This window comes from Trachurus japonicus, chromosome 8, assembly GCF_045865225.1.
Source record: "Trachurus japonicus isolate A0001 chromosome 8, Traja_1.0".
Lineage (NCBI taxonomy): Eukaryota > Metazoa > Chordata > Actinopteri > Carangiformes > Carangidae > Trachurus > Trachurus japonicus.
In genome coordinates, this window is record NC_140914.1 from 29,123,198 (window position 1) to 29,149,049 (window position 25,852).

General features: G+C 41.1%; 1 protein-coding gene across 3 annotated transcripts; it reads right to left on the reverse strand.

The window, feature by feature from the left end:
- pdxdc1 (pyridoxal-dependent decarboxylase domain containing 1) lies at positions 1–25,340 on the reverse strand. Of its 3 annotated transcripts, XM_085785139.1 has the most exons (23): positions 25,221–25,312; positions 24,962–25,024; positions 24,750–24,833; positions 24,138–24,287; positions 22,104–22,293; positions 21,415–21,483; positions 21,245–21,323; positions 20,259–20,343; positions 19,653–19,701; positions 19,007–19,108; positions 18,585–18,710; positions 17,051–17,101; positions 13,406–13,450; positions 8,416–8,476; positions 7,445–7,515; positions 6,243–6,348; positions 5,675–5,849; positions 4,099–4,217; positions 3,884–4,005; positions 2,789–2,881; positions 2,572–2,668; positions 1,476–1,574; positions 1–549 (listed from the first exon to the last, which is right to left on the reverse strand). In XM_085785139.1, the coding sequence occupies exons 1-23, from the start codon at positions 25,295–25,297 to the stop codon at positions 236–238; spliced, it is 2,427 nt and encodes an 808-aa protein (XP_085641265.1). In that variant the 5' UTR covers positions 25,298–25,312; the 3' UTR covers positions 1–235. The 3 variants fall into 3 exon arrangements, with proteins under 3 accessions (XP_085641265.1, XP_085641264.1, XP_085641263.1); XM_085785138.1 differs by lacking the exon at positions 13,406–13,450 and having other exon boundaries at positions 24,138–24,284; positions 25,221–25,340; XM_085785137.1 differs by lacking the exon at positions 13,406–13,450 and having other exon boundaries at positions 2–549; positions 25,221–25,340.
- Positions 25,341–25,852: the final 512 nt, after the last annotated feature.

Sequence of the window (25,852 nt, forward strand, 5' to 3'; positions counted from 1 at the left end):
CGCTCAGAAACCTGTGGGAGAATACTCTGGCTACAGTGTAAGTGTACTGTATTTGTGGGTGGATTCCTCCTTTAACTTTGACATCCTCTCTGTCCTGACACATCAGAGGAGACAGACAGGTTCATCTGCTCCACTGCTTTTCCTCCACATCTGGAAGAGTTAAATTCTCACTGTGATAATCCCTTTTAAAACAACTGTTAGGCTGGTACCAGTTGGAAGACACCTGAGACCGGTCCTATCTCTCACTCTGCTCCACCTCTTGGTCTTCAGAAGGCCTCTCCTCTGAGGCCTCCTCACTTTCCTCCTGAGCCTGCTCCTCCTGCTCAGAGGACTCCTGGACTTCCTGTGGCGAGACTTCGCTTCCAGTTTGCGAGTGCTCCTCTGGTGCAGGCGGAGGCGGAGTGGGGGGAGTGGGGGGAGTGGGGGGAGGGTGGATGCTGCTGCTCACGGTGGTGCTCTCCTCCCCGGTCCCTTCGTCAGCTTGTCCGACCGAGCTGGTCTCACTGAAGGAGTCAGAGCTGGCCCCTGAGCGGCGGAATAACCTTTGTCCTGAGAGGAGACATGAGGACAGGAAGTGAACGATAACCCACAGCAGCAGAGAATCTTTAATCAGAAAACCAGTTTGTGCATTTTTTAGCGGATGGGTGCTGCATTGAAGGGATAGTTCAACATTTTGGCCCATTGCCATAATCGCTATAGTCATAGCAGTAGGTTCGTTACCTTTAATTGTCGGTGCAATCTATTTTTAGAACGGCGGAGCAGAGCCGTGAGCTGCTCAGAGCTATGCTATGGAGGCTCATGGGATTTCTTGGTTTCCCTCATCAAACTCATCAAATACACAATCCAACAACTCCAAAACGCAGTCGTGGACAAGTTGTGACCTGCACATTCACCACGCTATGAGATAATAATGGAACGTTACCAGACAGAGTTGTTTTAGAGATAAATTAATGCAAAACCGCTGATGCGCGTTGTCTCTGAATTTCCCTTTAAAACAACTCTGTCTCGTAACGTTCCGTTATTATCTCATAGCGTGGTGAATGTGCAGGTCACAACTTGTCTACCAGAGCGTTTCGGAGTTGTTGGATGTGTGATTTGATGAATTTGATGAGGGAAACCAAGTCCCATTAGCCTCCGTAGCGTAGCTCTGAACAGCTCGCCGCTCCGTTGGGCCGTTGGGCCGCTAAAAATAGCTTGCACTGACAAATAAAGGTAACGAACCTACTGCTATGACTATAGGGATTATGGCAATGGGCCAATTTGCCAAAATGTTGATCTATCCCTTTAATGCAGCACCCATCCGCTAAAAAAATTACACGAAAAAAAGCAAGCTGAACATCAATCGGGCATAATGTGTTTATGAATTCATTTTTCCGGTATTATCGAGAGCGACTGGAACAGTCTCCAAGATGGACGGGTTGGTGACCACTGCTCTATAGTACATAATGATAATGTACAGAGGTTAGTGATCCTACCTGGCAGTCTCTTGGAGGAGGAGGCGGGGGTGTCCTGCATGGGCGACCTGCCTGCCTGGGCCTTGGTGGAGTATGTCTCCTCTGAGGAGTCCAGGGAACCTGTACACACACACACACGCACCATGAACATGAACAAGAACACGTATGATACACATTGACTGACGAAGATTCACATACTTTGATATACTGTATACTCTCTATAAGAGCAAAGTTGCCTGTGTGTAGCACCAAATATTATATTGATCTATTTAGACACGTACAGAAGACGTTTACATGCGAGACAGGAACAGTGATGAACCAGAGCGGAACACACTTGGTGTTTCATGTTTTTTTTTACTTCAAATGTCAAGTATTGATAAAGCTGCAGTTCCAATGGAAATCCATAAATATGGATTTATTCTCTCTGAATCTAGTTCTTTAACAATACTATAACATTGATATAATGTACCCTTATCCTCTCCCTGTGCAAATGAATTCATTTCCTCTACTTGACACTTTTATAGAGATGCACTAAGATACACTTATGCCAGAAAACTGTACATCTGTATTTTTATCTGAACATAATTTATTCTTACTTCTTGCTCAGTTCTCTGTTTCTATCTTATTATTTTAAAGGCTCAACTTTCTCAATTTGTATTTTTCATTCATATATTTATCAACTTATTTCGACATTTCAGTTCTGTTTGCTTTTTGTGGTTCAAGTAGGATGATTTACTGTCATTAAATTATATTTTTAAGTATTTAAAAATCTTAGTCTAAGACTAAGTGCAGACACATTTTATTGTTGTCTTTATGAATTCTACTGAACTCCTCATCTTTCCTTGACCTCATGACAACTTCTTTAGAGGTTGAGGAGAGATGATGGGAAAGTAGATTATTATGACTTTTTGACTGTAGCACAAATGTGGTCCCAGCTGGGTTCACCACTTTTAATTGTCCCCTGGACAGTAGAAGAGTGTTGAGCTATAATCACCAACCCAGACATCACAGCATGAGTGTGAAAGAGAAACACATGAACAGTAAAGCCGTAGAGTTTGTCTGTGTGAATTCAGATGAATCATTGGTCTTACTTACAGTATGAATCACACACACATACCTGCAGCCAGGTTAAAGGTCTGTCCCTTTATGGAGCTCTGCACTGGAGAGAACCAGTTCAACACAGAGCCAACCAGAGGAAGCTGTCGCAGCATCCCCTAAAACACACACACAAAAATGTCAGTAGATTAACCTAGATTTGTATTATTATACACACACAAAACCATACTCACAATTTATAAAAGCAAGAGAGCAAACAAAAGTGTTCATCTACACACCTCCTCCATGAGTTTCTCCTCATTGGCCTTCTGGAGCTGCAGCTCCGCCTCCAGGATGCCTTTCCTCACCACCTCTGTCATGTTCTCCAACAGCTGCAAGGAGGGAGTCACAGCCATTACAAAGGTGAAAATTAAATTAATCAACATCTGTAAACATCTGGACCTTAACCAATGTTTGAGTGGTAATTCCTCCTCCTCAGTCAGGGTTTTTATACAGAATGTGAAAACGATTTTCCTGGAAAGGACGAATATACTTCTTCTAAAATCTGAATCTGTTTCCTGTGCAGCAGCATTTTACAGTCGACATCTTTCTGACTTTTAGAAGTCTAAAGCTCTCCCATCATCAAACTCCTCTGGACCTGAGCTGACATCCACCTGACCTTTCTGGTTTTATTCATACAGCACATTTCATTCCAGGAGTTAAAAGACCAGTTGAGATTTAAAACACAGTGGTGTAGCAGCAGCTCTAACACAATCATGCAGCATGTTGCAGCAGCAGCCCGCAGCGTGAAGGCTCCTGGACGGCCTGTTCCAGCTGACCTGAGAGCACCAGCTGGCTCCTGGCTTGAATATGACCTTAAAAGCCAGTATTAAGATTAAAACATCAATTATTTTTATTTTTTATTTTTATTTATTTATTTTTCTTATTTTCTATTTCCTTTTTTATCTGTAATTGTCCATAATTAATGTAACCCCCTGGGACAAGGGGTCTAGATGAATGAAAATGTAATGAAATAAAATAAAATAAAAAATTGACCCCCCCCCAAAAAAAAGTTTAAAACATCAATTCTGGCTGTCCTTTATTCACTGCACAATTTGTAGCTGATTTGTTTCAATAAAAAGAACAATCATCCCCTTGGTTATTCTCACTTTCTATTTTGTCTCTTCATTACTGCTCAGAGATTCACTTTCTAATTGAGGACCTTTGGCCCGATGTGAGACTGTTGAGAATATTCTGGTCCATTCATTTGTTTTAATGAATGAACATTCCATTCTTTCATGATTTTTCATCATTTAAAGATGGGCAGTAATTACACAACGTCCACACTGTCTAATGATCTTCAGATAAAATTAATAAAACAATAAAACAGTTACCCTTCCACTCTCCTCTATGTCCCTCCCCAGGGCAGCTATTGTATCCACCAGCTCTGAAACATCAACATCCTCAGTCACCATGCCAACGAAGATACAGTGCTCCTCGGTGCTAAACTCAGGACCTGGGAGGAGAGGAGGAGAACAGGTATAGAGTAGAGTAACATGCGGGCTGGAAGTGACACTGTTGCACAGCTGCAGGCGTGTGTAGGACGAACCAGTGGAGAAGATGATGTCAGTGTCGAGCTCCTCTAGTTTCTTCAGCAGCTCCGTGTTCATTTTTTCCAGCTCCTGCTTCTTCCTGCTCTCATCCATTCCTTCAGTCTGTGGCTCATACCTGAACATCAACACATCAGTTCAATCCATTTTGACTTGTAGAGCATCAAATCATAATGCACATTATTATCTCAAGGCACTTTAGAGGACAAGGTCAAGACCTAACTTTATGCATGAAAGTGAAAATTGTAGGACAGACAGTGTATCTTTTGGTCATTGGATTTTCTTTTGATGAATAGGAATTAAAAAACAAGAAATGGTTGGTTTATTTGATTTTTTTTTAAATATAAAAAATAAAATTGAAACACAAAGCGTTCTTCTTTTTGAGTGTCAAAAAGAAATTGACCAAATTCTAAAAACAGGTTGATTTTCATGTTCTATTTCATATAACAAAAGATAAAATTACTAGACAACAGAAATAAACAAACAGACCAAAAACACAGGTTTTTTTTTCATATTCTGACACCAAAAGTCATTTATAAGGCAAGAGTCTCACACACACACACACACACACACACACACACACACACACACACACACACACACACACACACACACACACACACACACACACACACACACACACACACACACACACACACACACACACACACACACACACACACACACACACACACACACACACACACACACACACACACACACACACACACACAGAGCAGAAGGAGGGAAAAGGGGAGGTATCGCAGGTTCATACCCCGGTTATGACTTTTGCCACCTTTTTTTTTATTGTTTATTTGACGAGGACAATGCAGATTGGTGATGCGCACATCACGTCATGTAAATATGCCAGATTTAGCTCAAAGCTAATTTCCATCTGTAGTCCTCACATTTAAAGATGGACAGACAGACCATACAAAAAGATAACAATAGGAAGCTACCTGGGTAAGTCTAAGCCTCTAATTCCAGTTGTACGTTGGGGACTCCAATCATCATGCTTATGTTATTTTCAGCTCAACATCTCCCCAAATTTGTTAAAAAATCCTCTTCCGCCCTCACTTTCATCTGATATGTGCACAGATTTCAGGCCTCGTTTGCCATGTCTAAAATCATATCTGTGTAGGGCTTCAAAGACATTTTAGCCTACAGGACCACAGGTACCTTAGTGCTCATTGGAACTATTGCCTTGAAAATAACAACATCTGATGTCAGAATGTGAAAAAACTGTGTTTTTGGTCTGTTTTCTTTAGTTCCTGTTGTCTAGTGATTTTATCTCTTGTTATATGAAATACAACATGAAAATCAAACTGTCTTTTAAATTTTAGTAAATTTGTTTTTGACTCTCCACAAGAAGAACGCTTTCGGTTTCAATTTTATTTTTTGTATTACAAAATGAAATGTGTGAAATTTGTTTTTTAATTCCCATTTATTAAAAAAAAGAAAAAAAGAATCCAATGACCAAAAGATACACTGACCCCAAGTACATACTCGGACAAACTCTGATATCAGATTACTCTGAGGCAGCTGAGTTTGTTTTGTGACAGACAGACGTCTTACCGGACGGCTCCCAGGCCGGGCCAGCTCAGGTCCTCCATGTATCTGAGGGAGGCGGCGTGTCGCAGGCTGTCCTCTCTGAAGTCCTGTCGGAGGCTCATTGTGGAGCTCATCACCGGCACCAGCTCCATCAGCTTCTCCACCAGGTCCTCCACGTCCTGCTGCTGGGTCCCCAGCACTGGGTGGGAGGGACAAGTCACAGACCTGAGTGTTTCCCGCTGACAGTTTGAATCTCTTGAATTTTAATTAAAAAAAAAAAAAAAAACCTTGGCAGTTGTGCTGCTGAGGACCTGTGTTGGTGTTGTGTTGACTCTGAAGGTTTTTGTAAGAGCTGATGCTGAGACCCCAGTGTACCAAAACCTGACCTTTGATCACTAAAATCTGCTCAGTTCAGTTTTGAGTCAAAATGAGCGTTTGTGTGAAATTTGAAGAAATTCCCTCAGCATTACTGAGATATATCCAAAAGAATGGGACAATGGAAGTCCCCGATTCCAACTGTTGCCAGCATACAGGTGTAAAAGAATTGTTGTGTTAGTGTGTGTGTGTGTGTGTGTGTGTGTGTGTGTGTTACCTGCAGCAGTCAGGAGGGGGCTGAAGCGAACACAGGTTCCCTCGTCCTCCAGCTCCACCACTTCTACTCCACTGGTAGGAACCAGCTGAGAGAGCTGCTCACCAAGCTACGGACATTTAACAGGATAAACATGGACTGAGTGATTGGTCAATTATGACACGTTACTGTTAAAGCACTGACAACAAAACAGTGCTTTGATTTTTTTTGGATTTTGTCAGGAAGGGTTCAGTTCTGCCAAACTCTGCACTCAGGTAGAAAGTGACAGACAGTTGATGAACAACTTCCTGTCACTTTCCAACATCCATAGATCCACTGTTTTGTTTTGTTTTTCCATTTTCTTTCCCTTTGATCCCTCAGCAGCGGCCAGTGTACAACAACATGAAATGAACCAGAGTAAATGTACATACAAACAACTCAATAAACACTCATGAGAAAATACTTAAAGCAGAAGTAAGCGGAATATTTGTGTTAATATAAGTCTTAAATAGTTCTGTCTTCCGACAGCAATCACTTATATAGAGTGTTTGGTCTGAAACACGGGTCTGTCAGTCACTCTGCTCTGCTGTAAGCCGAGGAGAAAACTTTCCTTGTATCCTACAACCTTTATCCAATGAGGAGAGAGAACGGCATAAAGGGGCGGTCCTCTCTGTGTGTGCAGCCAAGGGATGCGCGTGAATGTGGTGACGTAGGGACGAGGGCGGGGACTGCTAACTCCATCTGCTGACAGGAAGTTAGCCAAAACCACCGGATCGCTTACTTCTGCTTTAAGATTTTCTTTAAGAGTTTAAAAAATCTTTGCATTGCGAAATTATATTAGCTTTTGAAATTTATTTATTTTCTAATAAACTCCTTTCTGTCTTTATTCAAGAAGGGACAAACAATTACACAATGATATTCATCTCCTTGATCAACAGTCAGTCTCCACAGTTGTGGAATATAATCACGGTTAAAAATCACCTAATCACCTCATCACATACACGGTACCAACTTCATTTCTCATTCAGTGACAGAGTATCCAACTAGGATATGAAGTAAAATATTGAAAGTGAAGACCCTGTCAAACATAATGCCATGAATGGTTTGTATTTATTAAATCACAGCGAGTTAATTCATTTGGCCAACGCTAACATCTGTCCAACCTTTACCAAGGTCAGGACCGGTCGTTGTCAGACTGACTTTCAAAAAACAGAACACACACTCACCCATCTGTTGAAGGCATCCATGACCTCTTTCTCCCCGGCGCAGTATCCCTCCACTGAGCCTCCACTGGATGCTACAACACAGCACAAAGGGAAAGAAAGCAAAAACCAAACATATTATGATTGTGTTGTATGCTATGACTTCATTTCTTGGCCTCATCTAATTAATCATCACAATCTTTAAAGGGATAGTTCAACATTTTGGCAAATTGGCCCATTGCCATAATCGCTATAGTCATAGCAGTAGGTTTGTTACCTTTAATTGTCAGTGTAAGCTATTTTTAGAACGACGGAGCAGAGCAGCAGGCTGCTCAGAGCTACGCTACGGAGGCTCATGGGATTTCTTGGTTTCCCTCATCACACTCATCAAATACAAAATCCCCAAACTCCAAAACGCTCTGGTGGACAAGTTGTGACCTGCACAATCACCACGCTATGAGATAATAATGGAACGTTACGAAACAGAGCCATTTTCGAGGTAAATACAGGGTAAATACAGAGTCTGCTTGCTGAAAAACTGTCCCTGAACGCAACGCGCATCAGCGGTTTTGCATGAATTTACCTCTTAAACAGCTCCGTCTCGTAACGTTCCATTATTATCTCATAACGTGGTGAATGTGCAGCTCACAACTTGTCCCCGACTGCGTTTTGGAGTTGTTGGGTTGTGTATTTGATGAGTGTGATGAGGGAAACCAAGAAATTCCCTTAGCCTCCGTAGCATAGCCCTGAGCAGCCTGCTGCTCCGCTCCGCCGTTCTAAAAATAGCTTACACTGACAATTAAAGGTAACAAACCTACTGCTACGACTATAGCGATTATGGCAATGGGCCAAATTGCCAAAATGTTGAACTATCCCTTTAACTTTCCCATCTCTCTCCACTCTACTATCCATATAAAGACAAAAATGCCCTCATAAAATTCAATAAAAAACAGGATCTTGTCTCGTCTCCATCATGTTAGTCAGGTGAGCCTCACCGGCGCTCATCTCCTGGGAGAACTTGAACAGAACCACAGGAGAGTTGAGTTCATCCTCCACCTGTTGGACACACAGACAAACCACTCAGACAACCTGAGGCATTCATTTCATTACATAGATCTTGTCAATAAACATTCTTAATGACATGCAAAACAATTACCATACATTGAAAGGGCGCAATGTATTTAAGAGCTTGCTCTGAGTGTACGTGTATTGAAGCTGCACTGTAAGTTATGTCCATGGTCATTGGAACTGTCACAAACAGCTGTTGTGTGGAAGTGGTGGTGCTCTGAGTGTTATGGAGCAGCCCAAAGCTGAGTTACAACTCCAGTTGTCAGGACTTGGAGTGACCCAAGACCAAGCTGACACTTGATTTATGTAACATTAAAGAATTAACTTATCAGTAAAGTGTACTGGACATAACAATTTCTCCATTATCACTGCAAAAATATTTCAAAATAAAGTCCATGAACCATGCAAAAAAATTACTGATGCAGGCTGCACCATGACTGGGTTTTTGAGTAGGACATCACCCAGGGTTGTCTCCTGTTTAGCATCATCTTAATGTTCATGTCAAATTCACCTGTATCATTGAAAGGGGAATTGCATTTTTTTTTTTTACACAATCTGGACCTTATTTCTAGCATAAAATACGATCATTTACCCAGATAACTTTGGTGTCATTACAAGTCGTTCCGACGAAATTAGCTCCAGCCAAGAGCCGCATATATCCATATAATGGAGTCTATAGGGCAGCGGAATGCAGCCTCTAAATAACACATTATCTGCAGCGAAACTCGTTCATTTCACCAATATTTTGTTACGATACGCTAGTGCTATTCCCCTCTGAGTCCGGGGTTAGCTGTTATCAACATCCGGGGTCTGTAGGTTGACCTACTAACCTCTGACCTGGATGATGTCATCTCTGAGCGCTGCCCGGCTCATTCTGATAATAATCATTCCACTTTGGCATTCGGGTCCATTTTTAGTGCAACTAGCCAGAGCTTTAGTGAGTCCAGGTTGTGGAGAGGAAGCCTGTGGAAGCTGAACTTCGTCCAGCTGCTCATTTTGTTCTGACAAGTCGGAAACACGCAGAAACGAACCGTAGCATTAGCAGTAGCAACAAGCTGCGCCGCGCTCAGAGATGACATCATCCAGGTCAGAGGTTAGTAGGTCAACCTACAGACCCCAGATGTTGATAACAGCTAACCCCGGACTCAGAGGGGAATAGCACTAGCGTATCATAACAAAATATTGGTGAACTGAATGAGTTTCTCTGCAGATAATTATTTAGAGGCTGCTCTCAGCTGGCTCTCAGCTGGATCTAATTTCATCAGAACGACTTGTAATGACACCAAAGTTATCTGGGTGAGTAAATGATCGTATTTTACGCTATAAATAAGGTCCAGATTGTAAAAAAACGGCAATTCCCCTTTAAGGCCGGAATACGCAACTTCGCCAGATTAGAGTTTCTAAAAATGTTGATGAGTTGTGTTCTTATGTTCTCCCAAAAGGTGTTATCCATTCTCAAACCAGGGAAAGCTGTGACTTTAATCATGGCAACATGTCATTGGTTGTCTGTTAGTGACATCATGATCATGTGTCAGTATCTTTGTCTAACCAGAAGCTCAAAATAACTTTTATCTTGTTTTAATCCACCTGCCCTTAATACATAAATACATGGTGGGTCTACATTTGAACTAGATGAAAGATTTAGTCATCGGACGTCTGGACATGAAGCTATCAGAGAAACAAGCTGAGGAAATAGCAGAGAGCTCAGCTTCCAGCTGCTGGAGACGTCCTGTCCTGTGTGCACTGCGTCAGTGAATCACTGATCTTTAACATTTTACTGCTTTAGTCAGTGTTTCCATCAGTTGCGCTGGTAAGAACCTCCAGATATCTGGACCATAACTTATCAGTGAAACAAGCTGAGCAAAGCTTAACGTCAGCTTGGTTTGCTAACATGTAAATGCTTCTACTCACTTGGTCCATTTGTTTTGTAGAGGACGATACTTTTGTGGATAATCAATGACCCTGATGAACACAGTGATGGCAGTACAACTCCCATAATCTTCACAACATCACAACATCACCAAACACTGTCTTTTGTTCTGGTTTTTAATTTGGGGAGCCCAGAGGCAAACCATCAGCAAACAGCTGATCCCCTGGGAGTTCGATATGATACAACACTAAGACAGGATATAAAACCCAGAGTGAAGTTGATCATTGATGACATCCAGGTGAGGGGTTAAGGCAAGCATCATGCCTGGGTGGGACTGAGATGAGGACTAGTGTTTCTGAGGTGTAGATGTGAGGGTCATGAATAATTCACATGCATGTGTGTGGTGTTGTCGGGTCAGAAAACTAGAAAAAGAAATGTCTGTTTGTCGAATGGTAGTTTCATCCAGGCTTGGTCTGATCAAAGTTACAATAAGTGTACACAGTGAATACATATCCATCATATCTTGCCCCTCTCTATCAACACCACCTGTGAATGTGGAGACTTCAACCTTCAGACATGATCATAGTCTGTCTGAAGTGGCCAAAGACCTTAAAGGTTTTCAGAAATGGCCGTTTGTCCTGTTTGTCGCGCCTCCTTCCACGAGTTGCCCCACGAGTTTACCCGAGTAAGGAAAACAAATTTAATTGGGCGTTATCGAGCAGGCGGGATATTCAATGTTTGGGGCGGGACTGAGCTCGGTATGTGTGCCAAAATAAACGTTTCTAGCAAATTGGAAAAAATTCTAATTTGCATGTGACTGAAACGTCATGTCTGTGAGAATGAGACAGATGGACACAAAACCTGAAAACAACATGACCCCAGGTCTGATTGTGGCCAGCGCAGAGACAGAAAGGCGACTGTAGTGAGTATAAAGTATTCATAATAAACTTATTAGTTTATTATAAGATTGCCATGGATGTCATGGACACAATATTGACTGTTAAGTTGTTGAAACAAAAACAACCTGATGGTAGAAGAAAGTAACACCAAAGCGCACAACGAGAGCTAGTTAGAGGTGTTGGGGACTGAGAGAGGAGAGGCTCTCTGAAGAGAAGAAGAAAGAAATTCCTGAAGGTAGAGGGATGCCTGTGCTCTGATGGACTTCAGGAGCATGTTCCACCATCAGGGAACCACAGAGCAGAACAGTCTGGATTATCTTGTGTGCAGGGATGGTGATGTCAGACCAAATTCCTTTTTGAGAAACACAAAGAAAGAGCACGACACTGAATGGGTTTGGGTGGAGGGTCCCAGACCCAGACGTCTCACTGAAGGCAGAGTGACATGGCCTTTCAGGATGAATGAAGAACAGGGTGCTGCGTTTTGGATCATCTGGAAGAGTTCTGGACGGAAGCCCAGCAGAGGAGCACTGTCGTAGTCCAAGAGAGAACGGTCCGGTCAAGAGCTGGCATTCATCCTTAGCCTTGTTTACAGCATACTGTCACTGCACTGCACATTTGTATATTTGCACCCAAGAGCGTCTTATATAGCTACATTTAACAACTACTTTTAACTTTGTATTCTTGACAATCATTTTTCACACACTCCCTTTCAGTAAATAATAAATTGTTGACTGCCCACATTTGAAAAGGAGAACCTCAACAATTTACTGTTGCAAATGACTAAAGCCGTCAGGCTCAAGAGTAAACCATGTGTCCTTAAAGGATAATTACCATTTTTTACAATCTGGACCTTATTTCTAGCATAAAATACGATCGTTTACTCACCCAGATAACTTTGGTGTCATTACAAGTTGTTCTGATGAAATTAGCTCCAGCCGAGAGCCGCTTATATCCATATAATGTGAGTCTACAGGGCAGCGGAATGCAGCCTCTAAATAACACATTATCTGCCACGAAACTCGTTCATTTCACCAATATTTTGTTATGATACGCTAGTGCTATTCCCCTCTGAGTCAGGGGTTAGCTGTTACTAACTACCGGTAACCTCTGACCTGGATGAAATATTGGTGAAATGAACGAGTTTCTCTGCAGATAATGTGTTATTTAGAGGCTGCATTCCGCTGCCCTGTAGACTCACATTATATGGATATACGCGGGTCTCAGCTGGAGCTAATTTCGTCGGAACGACTTGTATGACACTGAAGTTATCTGGGTGAGTAAATGATCGTATTTTATGCTAGAAATAAGGTCCAGATTGTAAGAAATGGTAATTATCCTTTAACAGTATCAAGTCTGGATATTTCAGTTGGACATTTTCAAATACATTTTTTACTGCCATCAAATGACATTTTTTCTAACAAGGAAGTGATTGGACACAACAGCATGTGAAATATTCATTAATTATTCATGACCCTTGTATTTCTTCAAAAGTCAACAAAACATATTGAGTGTGGAGAGGCATTCCCTGAAGTACCTCAAAGGACATGCCTGAGTGGTCCACATCCTAAACAATTAGGAAGAAGTGAACAGTCCGTCAGCCAATGGAGACCCAAAAACCGCTAAGCTGATGTGGGTGAAGGAAGATGGTCAGGAGTGACAGGAAGAAAGAAAAGGGAGAGAGGGGAGGGTAAAGGGGGAGGGGGAGGTGGAGGGGGGCTGGAGGCTGGGGGTGGAGGGTACAGGCAGAGGCTTGGTCCCACCTACAATAGAGAGCATGAGAGAGCCCAGAACGTCCCGCAGTGAAGCCCCGGAGATAGGCGGGATCGACGGCACCACGCCCTGGAACCAAGGCAATCCACACTGACTATGGCTACAGCTGTACACACACACACACACACACAGACATGCACTCACTCACACACACACACACTCGCAGATGCACGCACACCTCACATCTCACCAACAAAGAGGCATTCTGATTGTTCACTGCATCTGGCTCACAGTAGTTTGAATGTATCATGTCATATTGTGCTACTGAGTGGCTACATCATGGATACAGTGTTCATGTGGTGGATGCCAGTGAACAAGCTTCATGTCAGGTCTGTAGCCCCTAAGACTGTTGTCAGTATCAACACAACTGTGTGTTACCATGGTCAAAGCCTCCACGAGAGAGATCTCTGTCTCTGTCACATCCTACAAACACACATGGGGTTCATCTTTCAACTCTTGGAGTCAAGTTAACACATGAAGAGCTTCTGATCCTCTCTGCACCTGTGGACTTTCTCACCAAATATAACAAAACACCAAAGCTGCCCTTCATATAAAAAACATCATCAATTCATCAACATGTTTGATTATAATAAAATACATGCACCACAGTTTTGTAAGTTCTTCTATGTACGGTGGGCTGGAGAACTCAGTGTACTGTCATTTAAGAACGCATGCAAATGCATAAATGAGCTGGATCAATCACACAACACATGAGCTGCAGATACTTGTATTTCCAAATGTGTCTTTTGAAGTTACTGAAAAACAAGGAACAAGGTTCATCACTTTTTTCTTCATTTGTATTTTTTTTGCCTTGAGATAGCAATATAGACAGCAATAAAGATTGCGATAGAGATAGTGATAGCGATAGAGACAGAGGCAGATATAGCAATAGAGACAGAGATAGCAATAACGATTGCGATAGAGATAGTAATAGAGATAGCAATAGAGACAGAGATAGCGATAGAGACAGAGATAGCGATAGAGACAGAGATAGCGATAAAGATTGCGATAGAGATAGTAATAGAGATAGCGATAGAGACAGAGACAGAGATAGCAATAGAGACAGAGATAGCGATAAAGATTGCGACAGAGATACGTAGTAATAGAGATAGCGATAGAGACAGAGACAGGGATAGCGATAGAGACAGTAATAGATAGATAGATAGATAGATAGATAGATAGATAGATAGATAGATAGATAGATAGATAGATAGATAGCAATAGAGACAGAGATAGCGATAGAGATTGCGATAGAGATAGCGATAGAGACAGAGATAGCGATAGAGATAGTAATAGCGATAGATAGATAGATAGATAGATAGATAGATAGATAGATAGATAGATAGATAGATAGATAGATAGATAGATAGATAGATAGATAGATAGATAGATAGATAGATAGATAGATAGATAGATAGATAGATAGATAGCAATAGAGACAGAGATAGCGATAGAGATTGCGATAGCCATAGCCATAGAAACAGATAGCGATAGAAATAGAGATAGCTTTAGAAATAGAGATAGCGATAGAGATAGCGATAAAGATTGCAATAGAGATAGTGATAGAGACAGAGATAGCAATTGGGATAGTGATAGAGATAAGGAGAGAGAGAGAGAGAGAGAGAGAGAGAGAGAGAGAGCACCTTCATGGTAACTCACCCCCACTCCACCTTCGTGTCCACTCCTGTTGTGTTGTGGGATTGCATTTGCAGCACGTCATTACGTTATTTGCATGTTTTCCCAAGTTGCAGTGCACTGGGCTCTAAGGGTCACCATATCTGTTTTGTGATGGGTGTAATTATCCATACAGACACAAGCACCTTCAGTCTCATGGCGGCGTGTCAGCTCTGATGAGATGGGGCTCATTAAAAACAAAGATCTAAGTGGATGTTCCCTCCAGCTGCCGTCACAGTTTGATGGGCCTGACGTTTATCACTCTAATTGCAGTTCACCACTGAGATCTATCAGCAGCTCAGATTGACCTCCTGCTTGCTCCAGAACATCCACTATAATCTCTTTATGGATCAAAAGATGGTGATATTCTAGATTTCTTTATTGCCATCAACCTACGTAATGGAAAAACAAAACCAACAATGATTAGATATTTACTTTATCATTTACAATGAGCTGAGGAATAATATCTAGTTGCTACTGTAACAGTTAAGCACTAGTGAATGAAACAAAGAGTAGATAAATAAACTGTGACTTATTCTGTTGTATTTGTTGTTGTGACCTCTGACTGTTTAGTGACAGTCAGAAGTCACCTGTGTCCCGCTCAGTGAATAATGGGTGATATATTACATTATAACAACCCTTGGTACTTTACATTTATTGACCTTGACTGTAACAGTATTCCATTTGGCTTTATTTTACTCCACTAACATTTTTAGACAGTTAGCCCCAATCCAAATATGTGATTGGACGAGAAATGATATGCTGATGCAGAGTACAACAGAAGTATACCTGTACTGTATACTTCAAACGTGACAGTAAGTCACTTTTGAGAGATATTGTTGGCTTTGTTTTTTTTGTGACATTGATGTCAAATAGAATATGACCAGTCTTGTTCTGTATTTTGACTCATGACTGTGAGACACACACATGTCGTTGCAATGTCAGGAGGTGCTGAGAGACACACTCATTGTTTCATGGCGATAAGAAGACATGGAATAAGAGCAGATACTGCAGTGATGCATGTGACTTCTCTGTATGTGAGGAGCCTGTGGACAGGACGCACAAAATAACCCTCGCTCTTTTTTTCTTTTTTTAAAAGTATATTTTTGGGGGCTTTTTCGCCTTTAATGGACAGGAGAGTTGAGGGAGACAGGACTATTAGTCTAACTATTAGTTCAACCTCCACAACATTTAGTCATTTATGCACATCATAGTAGCAATTTCTCCTTCCTCTGAACAAATTGAAAATGCTTTTGGGCATGTAACAGTTGCTTTTATACAATTCTCTGCTGTTTTATAACATTATCATTTGTTTCAGTCAAAATGAACTATACTTATGAATGCTAGTCCTTCCCTATAAAACTAATGGTCCTCATTTCATTTTTGTGCAATGGTGATTGCAAACATTGCCATAAGGTTGAGAGAGACGCCAAGTGAGGATGACAATATCTCTAAGAATATTGAATCTGTTTCAATCGCTACAATTGACAGGGTGATGTAGACACAGTGCAGTACAGTACTCTATATGTTCAGTTACAATATGACCAGTAAAAATGTGAAACATACGTACTCAATGTCTTGTACTCAGTTATCATCACTAAATATACAGTAATGTGTAAGTTTACTGTAGTTTTCAAATGGCTGTCCAAGTAGTGTGTAGTGCTGTCTTAATAATTTCAGGTAGTGTCACCAAACTGCGTCACCAGTGTCACTTTTTTTTTGCATTGAAAAACACTTAAAGAGTAAACTGTCATAATGACTATCTTGTTCATAAACAATGGTCTTTGAGGAATGGACTATCCATTTTGAGCAAGTGATGCACTTTTGCAGGTTATCCACTAGGTTTTGCAGTTTGTACTAATTGGTTTGAGAAATGCACTAACTGTTGTGCAAATGTTAATAGTGATGTGAGAAATGCAGCAAAGCGACTGAGAAAAACTGTAATGTTCTGTTGGAGCCACCAATCACACATTAGTAGAGTCTCTTCACAGAACAGAGAAGTCACTGGTGCAACTGCAGCTTTAATACACCCAGCAGTAAAGACCACTACCCCTACTGTAGTTTACTAACATTACTACCTATAATACTGGTCTTGATGATGATTTTATTTCCTCAGTGTCATCTTTCTAGGTTGTGGGCAGTGGTGTAAACATGATACAGAGCTCTGTTCTCAGGTGCAGGTGCTGACAGATTTATGAACAGTGATATAAAACTAACTACCACTAAACAAGTATTTTTTCCCCAACGACTTCACTCACAGAGGAGAATCCTCTATCATCTATCCTCATTAGGCCTGATGGTCTTTTATTATTGTGGACATTATGTGAGCAGTGAAGGAAGATCACCTACCGATGTCTTGATGGAGGACAGTGATTTCAGTTTCTGTAGGAGTTGTTGGCTCTGGAGGAGAGAGAGACGTGACACACCACATTACATTTCTGGACAGTTTCAACCTGCTGAACGTCATCACATCTGATGCATTCAAGGTGCGGTTTAGCCTAGCTTAGCATGTGTCTCATTTGATTAGTCTCGGCACACAAAAACACATGTAGCGACTGTTAGGGATGGGAATTGATAAGAATTTCACGATTCTGATCATAGGCGGCAGGTGACCCTGACGTTTGGGAAGGCAACTGTGCACTTTGCCTTAATGATGAGCAGTGGAAGTTGATTGATCATTGCACAAATCTAAAGTAAAGTTTATACAGCACATGGCCAAAAGTGCAACAGGTGAAAATGAATTAAATATTAGAACATTATGCTGTTTGGTGCTTCAATAAATTGCCGATAACAATGATGAGGTCTATAAATTATTTGGAAGGTGCTCACAGTCACTCAATTTTATTCTTATTTTCTTACCTCAACCAATATTTAGGCCAATATATTTTGTAACATATTTTATGAAAAAGCAAAAATCTTCGCACATCCACTTCTCAGGCAGGTGCGTCGGAGGGCGACAATCAAGTCCAAATAAGAAAAAGAAGAGTTCCCGCACACTAAGCCAACTTGCAGAATTTTATTATGCAACGTTTCGGTACTAGACCTTTTTCAAGCAAAATTTTTTTTTTCAATTTGCTTGAAAAAGGTCTAGTACCGAAACGTTGCATAATAAAATTCTGCAAGTTGGCTTAGTGTGCGGGAACTCTTCTTTTTCGTAACATATTTTATGAAAATAATTTTGAAGGCCTAATTATGAAAAAAAAAGCCTAATAAATATTGTAAATGTTCCATGTTTTTTGATTATTGTTATTATTTGTTTAGAAATCAGGCCAATATGTACATGACAACAATAACTGTATGAAACACATTGATTTCTGATCAGAGTGACTGCTGACTTCACAGATAAAGACAACAGAATCAACTAAGCCTGGCTGTTAGCCTGGTCTGGAGCAGGCTAGCTGCAGAGAATAAATCACCATAGTAACTTGACCAGGATAAATTTAACCTGCTTTCGAACAACCGACTTGAGGCTAAATTAAGCCAGGATAACAGACCATAACCAACATATCCCGGCTTAATCCCTAATGTAGGTTTCAAAGAACAGGCTCCACGAGCTGATAAACTAAAGCAGCATGTGTCCACACGACACAGTGTCGGCTTACAAAACAAACAGGCAAGGCAATTTTATTTGTCTAGCCCGTTTTTACAAACAGGCGATGCTGTCACATCACTCAATCAACCCCCACACTTTAGAGGCTTCTGTCTCGACGCCGTGTTGTTTGGTTCGGAAACTCGCGCATTTGCAAAAAACATCAACAAAAAAAACGGAATCAATCCCAAGAATTGATCCACGTTGGAACCGGTTCTGAAGAGGAAGCGGTTTTCGATTCCCATCCCTAGCGACTGTGACTGTGTGGTTTAGAGGAGGTTTAGTGAAGCTCACCAGTGCAGTGGCATGTTTGATCTTCTGGACGATCCCATTATGACCAAGGTACTGCAGAGAGAGCCAGAGAGGCAGCGCTCGCAGCTTCTCCACCGGCTGGCTGGAGGTCAGCCCAGCTGCCAAAGACTGAGACACACACACACACACACACACACACACACACACACACATTGAGCGGTTAGGCAGGTGAAGAGATAAACAGCTAATCTAAACTATCTAATCCATTTTATTATTATTTTTTTGTCTCTCACACAGACAGTGTTGGGCATGCTACTTTAAAAAAGTAATTAGTTATAGTTAGTAGTTACTTTTCTCTATTCTGTTCTAAAACACTGAGGTCACCATAGTGATACTTAGACATCTGATTTCGTAATCTCCACCAAAGTTACAAATTCATGCATGGCTTCATGAAGGGACCTTACCAGAGCGGGATCTTCATGTCTGTAAAGGGTGACTGCAGTCACAGCAGGCAGCCCCAGCCACTGACCTGGGGTCAGTGTCATACTATCACTTCTGGTGGCCGCCTGGAACAATACACATAAATACAAAGAAAATCAACATGAGAAAGAGTGAAAGAAGATGGTGAAAGTTCTCTCACAGGCTGCACCAACTTCTTCTGCAGTCTGGATCAGCGTCCACCAACAAAAACCAGACATTTTTATTATCAGTCATCACCATTTATGAAACCATATTGTTCATAAACTATGATCCTTACATTTGTTTCACATCTTTTTGCCATTGCAAAGCAAAACAAGGGGGAGCAGCAACCTCTGACATAAGAATGCACAGTGCTGATGTTCTTTTCATTTGCAATAATAGAATGATAATGTTTTAAAGGTTGAGTCTGGAGTTTTGTGCCCAAAAATAGAGAGGATTTGTGTGCCCTGAGAGGAGGGGCCCAGTTTCAATGTTTTGTTTACAAACTAAAAACTCCAGACTCTGCCTTTAACAGTGCACATATTGACCTTGTCTGTGTGTATTTAGACCTGTGTTGTGCAGCCTTTTGTTAACCTGAGAGTATGTGTTTTATGCTGGGTGTGTGAATCAAACATTTCAATGTGAGCTTACCATGACAGCAGATGTGGTCTGACCCAGTGCCAGGGTTGCCAGGTTGACCCTGCAGAGCAACAACAAACATCAATGATGATGATGATGGAGCTGGGAGACTTCAGACACTTATTAGACCCGACAATATCAAAGCAACAATGCTGATGTGGTTTTACAGAATGGACTGATGAAGTGATGCTGGCTGTCATTTAAAACCAGTCACCTTCACCAACCGGACAAATATCAGGAAATATGATCACAGTCTCTCCATCCTGGGTTACAGTATCTAAAAATGAATATTACAATGTCACAGTGAAGACGACCATTGACTACTTTAACATAAAATGTCAGAACTTATTTTCATCCTTGTAGACATTTTTGTTAAATTACATCATAATTAGTCTATGGATTTGTGTTATGTGAGGTCACAGTGTGACAGTGATGAAATTCCCTCAACAAGCTCCTGATATACTGGACCTATGACCTTTGACCACCAAAGACTATTCAGTTCATATTTCAGTCCAAGTGAATGTTTCTGTTCTGGAGAAGTTCCTGTGAAGTGTGACTATCCTATCACAACCACAGGAGATAACCACATGCTGATGAGATGTTGTAGGACTGACTCACCCCTCCACATGAAGCCAGATGTTGTACTGGTCACACAGGTCCTTCAGGCGACCCAACTTGTCCGTATGACCTGCCCCGGGGGTGCCTGGGGGGGGGTAAACACACACACAGAATTCAAGTAACATTTAAACTACAGAAAAAATAGTAATCTGTAATAGACCGAATCGCCTTGTTGTTTACATTCTACTTCCGGGTAGAAAACCAGCACCTAATTTGAATGAGATCAATAGTAACGAACGAGAGTTTAGCAATATATATATCACATTTTTCACGTCACTATCACCGTTTAGACAAATCTGAAATGATTGAAGAAACATTACTATTTCTTTGTGTGTGTTTCGTGTTGCTATGTGTTGTATTTATTCAGTTTGGGGGAATCACAGTGTCTAGAAAGCATCATGGCTGCAGCTGACAGGGACAGCTAACGGCAGAAGCTAAGCTAACGGCAGTAGCAAAGCTAACATCAGGACGTCAACTGTTAAAACTCTCCCGTTGTCGGACACGGCATGAAACTACTCAGTTAGCTCAGTCATGTTGTAACTTAGATATCCGCTGGAGAAAATATTTTTTCATGGACCGTTTATTGAGTCACTGAGTTATTAAAGTTAAACAGGTAGCTAACCGTTAGCCCAGCTAATCTATATGATAACCATGACTAGTTACAAAAATGTGCACACATAAATAGTAATGTTTGTCCAATCATTGGTTTTATAAACTTTACAAACATCAGGTTAGTCTAAACGGCGATATAGTGACATGAAAAATGAGATATACGTATATAGCGAAATTCTCGTCCGTCACTATTGTTCTCATGCTGGTTTTCTACCCAGAAGTAGTTGTAAACAACAACAAGGCGATTCGTTCTATAGTACTAAACTTATCTGTCGATCTACTATTACAATGATCAATCATGTCTGTAACTGCTGACATGTACGACTTGCATAACGCGCAGACAGAGCGAGTGTCTGTCTGTGAGTGTCCTTCACCTGCGTTAGCGATCAACAGCAGAGGCAGCTTCCCAGCCTCCACATCCTCTCTGATCAGTTTGTCCAACAGGGCGACATCCTGACAAGGACACACACAGGACATGAGCCACAGTCACTCTCACTCCATCTACCTGCTCTGTTGTGTGTGAGTTTCATCTGTGCTCTCCTACCATTTGGTGCTGGGATCCAAAGAGGGTGTTGCATGGGACTGTGCACAAACTGGAGAGAGGAAGGCCGAGCTGAGGACACAGAGACAGTCAGTTTCTATTGGGTATGCAAACAGATGGAATACAGTCAAATCTGTATTATTAGTAATCATGAATATTAAAGCTTCAGTTGGTAACAATTATCCAGTCATATTTGCTGGAACTGTCACTATATTCTGATAGTCTGATAGTAAATTCTGCAGATTTGCACAATTGTCTATCGTATGTTTTGATTGTGTGTGTAGGTATGATTTAATGTGCCATGAATGTATGCAAAAGACAAATTTCCACTAAGATGGACAATAAATAAATCCATCCACCCACCCACCCATCCATCCATCTATACGTACTGCATAATATTTAAATGATAGTTATCATTATCATCATTTAAATCGTTCTAACTGAAACTGCAATATAATAATAATAATAATATATAATAATTACAAAATCATGTTTTGGCATACTGTGCAGGCATAGTTTCAATCACCAATATGCCATATGTGTCAATAGTTACAGCAAAGGCAGAGGGTTGGATCTGGGATTGCCTCAACTGTTATTCTAATGAAGGTTCCATCCATACTGGATTTAAAGCAGCTATTTGTAAGTTCTCTGTTTCTTTATGTGTGTGTGTGTGTGTGTGTGTGTGTGTCTACCTGGCTGCAGAGGTGTTGTCCCAGTCCAGGCCTGCAGGACGCACTCTGGTAGATGATGGGCTGTTTGGCGCTCAGCACTGAATAACCTTCAGAGGCATACTCCTCATAGCGGGCATTGATGATGAGCCGACACACTTTAACCAGGCCGTCCCTGTTGTCCTCATGGAAGTAGGCCGAGGCGTTGTCATACCTGAGGGACACGTCACATCCAGGTGGAAAGACTCAATACTGACAGCCAAGAGAAGACCCTGAGTGTTGAGCTGCTCAGACTGAAAGACATGTTATTACGAGTGTGCCTATGACAGCTCTTATAAATATATAACACACAATAGTCTGCTTCAGGCCAAAGAAACAAATTTATAAGCTTAGAATTTCTACCCATCTGCCATATTCACAATAAAATAATACATTTACTGAAACCATGAATGGTACAGAAACAGGAGCCTTGTGGGTCTGAGTGAGTCAGTCTCCATAGACTCCTATGTTAAAATATTCAACTTACAGTTTTTTTTTTACGATCGCTAGGACCCGTTGTTCAATACTTTAACACTTTTTCAAAACTCTTCACAGTTACCACAACATCAGCCTGTGTGGGCTATACAATTAACACATTTTTTTTCAACACTTGTTCATTTCACCAATATTTTGTTATGATACGCTAGTGCTAATCCCCTCTGAGTCCGGGGTTAGCTGTTATCAACATCCGGGGTCTGTAGGTTGACCTACTAACCTCTGACCTGGATGATGTCATCTCTGAGTGCGGTGCGGTGTTGCCACTGCTAATGCTATGGTTCGTTTCTGCGTGTTTCCGACTTGTCAGAACAAAATGAGCAGCTGGAAGAAGTTCAACTCCCACAGGCTTCCTCTCCACAACCTGGACTTACTAAAGCTCTGGCTAGTTGAACTAAAAATGGAGCTGAATGCCTAAGTGGAATCATTATTATCAGAATGAGCCGTGCAGCGCTCAGAGATGACATCATCCAGGTCAGAGGTTAGTAGGTCAACCTACAGACCCCAGATGTTGATAACTGACTCAGAGGGGAATAGCACTAGCATATCATAACAAAATATTGGTGAAATGAACGTGTTTCGCTGCAGATAATGTGTTATTTAGAGGCTGCATTCCGCTGCCCTGTAGACTCACATTATATGGATATACGCGGCTCTCGGCTGGAGTTAATTTTGTCGGAACGACTTCTAAAGACACCAAAGTTATCTGGGTGAGCAAATGATCATATTTTATGCTAGAAATAAGGTCCAGATTGTAAAAAAACGGCAATTCCCCTTTAACTTCTTTTACACACAAGCTCAACTATGACCAAAACAGTAGATGTTAACTGATACATTTTCATTTGCTTTCACAGTTTGTCAAAACAGAAAACCTCATGAGCATGAAATTAACTGTTTTGGGACTTGTGTGTTTTAGGTGTGATATACATTAACAGTTTTGAAAAAGTGTTTAAAGTGTTGACAAACACTAATAGCGATCGTAAAAAAAAAACTGTAACAGCAGAAATAAACATGTCTACAGCCTGGTAAAAAAAAAAAACTGGTCTCTATAGTTCATTTCCTCCTTCATGGCAACTGTACAGGGACTGAAATTTTATACAAGTTACTTGATTAAATTTCACTGAAGGTTAAAGTCTGCATACTTGAGCGTGTGCTGCTTTATACTGCCTATCCTGGTGCACAACAGAAATGTCCTAAACTTCAGCTTCCAGCATTAGAAGAACATACTACTGCAGGATTTAGTATCACATACACCTTCATCCACTGAAGGAAGATCATTCAAATACAGGAAGCAGAACCCAGAGGTCTCTCAGTACACAAATGGAAAATTGTAGAAAAAACAAAAGTTCATTCATGAAGATGTGTGAGAGTGTTTTTATCTAGAGTTGAAATACTTGCCATCTTAGTTCATAGTATTGAGGGACTAGGCATTTTTAGGATATTTAGAATGATAGAGAACTTCTCTGCACATGAATAGTTAGTGTTGTAACAGTAGATTGTGATCGTCTGTGGCCTCAGTCGTACCTGAACAGTCTGCAGATCCACAGCGTGGTGTCAGACAGGATCCGGGTGGTCAGCTTGCGCAGGCGCTCTCTGTCCAGCACTGAGATATAGGCCGCCAGGCTGTGGCCCAGCAGCGCCATGTGACCCTGTTCACCCACATTCTGCATCCTACTGGAGACACAACTCAGATACTAAGCTTCAAAACAATAAATATGAAAATAAACTTTATTGATTCAACTGTGTTTTATGGCTTTCACTGCAGTAAAAATTTTTATTTTATCCTACTGTATAAGCTTTTTCCTCTCCAGGCACTCTGTCAATCAATCAGCTGTTCTGATCTGTTTCATACTGCTTCTACTTTTATGCCCTACCTTGTTTCATTCTGTTTTATCACTTCTTATCTCTTGTTATCTCACTTCATTATTTCTATCTCATTTAATTGGATCATTACTTACTGTGTTGCTCCTGCTCTCAACTTATATTGTAGGATTCTTGTGTGGCCTTAGCTTGCTTGGGCTTTCATGCATTTTATGCCAGTGTTTTTGGTTCTTCTGTCATAGTTCTTGTGTATTTCCGCCTTTGTTCTTTTATGTATAGGCACTTTTTATTAAATATTATATTATTATTCCTTACTGTTGGCTGGGCTTGTCCTCCGTCTCCTCCTCTTCATGAATGAGGCTGTGAACTAAGTGCAGAATTGTGGCGACATCCTGACCACTGCACAGAGAAAAAGAAACTAATGATCATCTTCAGCTCCTCGCCTCCTCTCCACAATAATAATCATTTTCTTTTGTTTCATTTTCTTTTGTTGGAGGTGCATGTGTGTGTGTGTATGTGTGTCTTACTCTCCCTGCAGCGGTCCAGGGATGTTGGTCCTGCTGAAACGTCTCCCCTCTGACCCCACCTCTCTATACAGATGGACACAAACGCAAAAATGTGAAGACGCTCCGCTCTGATATATTCTGTCATCTTACATTCTTGTGCTCTTTCGCTGGAAATTCAACCCTGAATGGACGTTTATACATTTTCCATGATTGAGATGCCACAGAATCATCTGACTTGTATTAAATACAAGACGAAAGAAGAAAAAATGTCTCCTTTTACCTCTGTCCATCTTCCAGGATCTTCATGGCCTCACTCAGATTCTTGCCCACTTGAACCAGCATGGAGTCCACCATCATCTATAGTGTATGTGTGTGTGGGTGTGGGTGTATGTGTGTGTGTGTGTGTGGGTGTGTGTGTGCTGGGACAAGAATATGAAAACAAACAGATTAAAATCAATCAGTACACACAGACACAAATGTAGACACTGTGGGTAGTGAGCTGTAACACCTGTGATACTGTAACAATAGCTGACTGAACCATTTAACTCAGTGGTTCCCGACCTTTCTTGACTCATGACCCCATTTTGACATGACACATTTTCGGTGACACCAACATTTTTTGGGGGCCAGCTCAGATATTTTTATATGCTGCATTTTATTTGAACTCAATTTATATTCAAGAAAGTGAAAGTATAGAATACTGTTGTTTATGATTGTGTGTGGTGTTTTTAATCAGAATTTTAAAAAGAATAATAATTATTTAAAAAAGATTTTTATCAGAAATTTCAGGCCACCCCATTTGAATTTCTGGCGACCCCACGTGGGGTCCTGACCCCAAGGTTGAAAAACACTGATTTAACTGGACCTTTTCTTATTATTTGGAATCAAATGAGAACAGGTGTTTGGTAGTAC

Excerpts from the sequence above, each read along its gene's own strand:
- pdxdc1 (XM_085785139.1), bottom strand. The coding sequence starts at position 25,297 with ATGATGGTGGACTCCATGCTGGTTCAAGTGGGCAAGAATCTGAGTGAG. Across the intron at positions 24,288-24,749 it reads GAGGACAAGCCCAGCCAACA|TAGGATGCAGAATGTGGGTG; the intron begins GTAAGGAATAAT and ends TTGTGTCTCCAG. Across the intron at positions 6,349-7,444 it reads TGGATGCCTTCAACAGATGG|CTTGGTGAGCAGCTCTCTCA; the intron begins GTGAGTGTGTGT and ends AAATGTCCGTAG.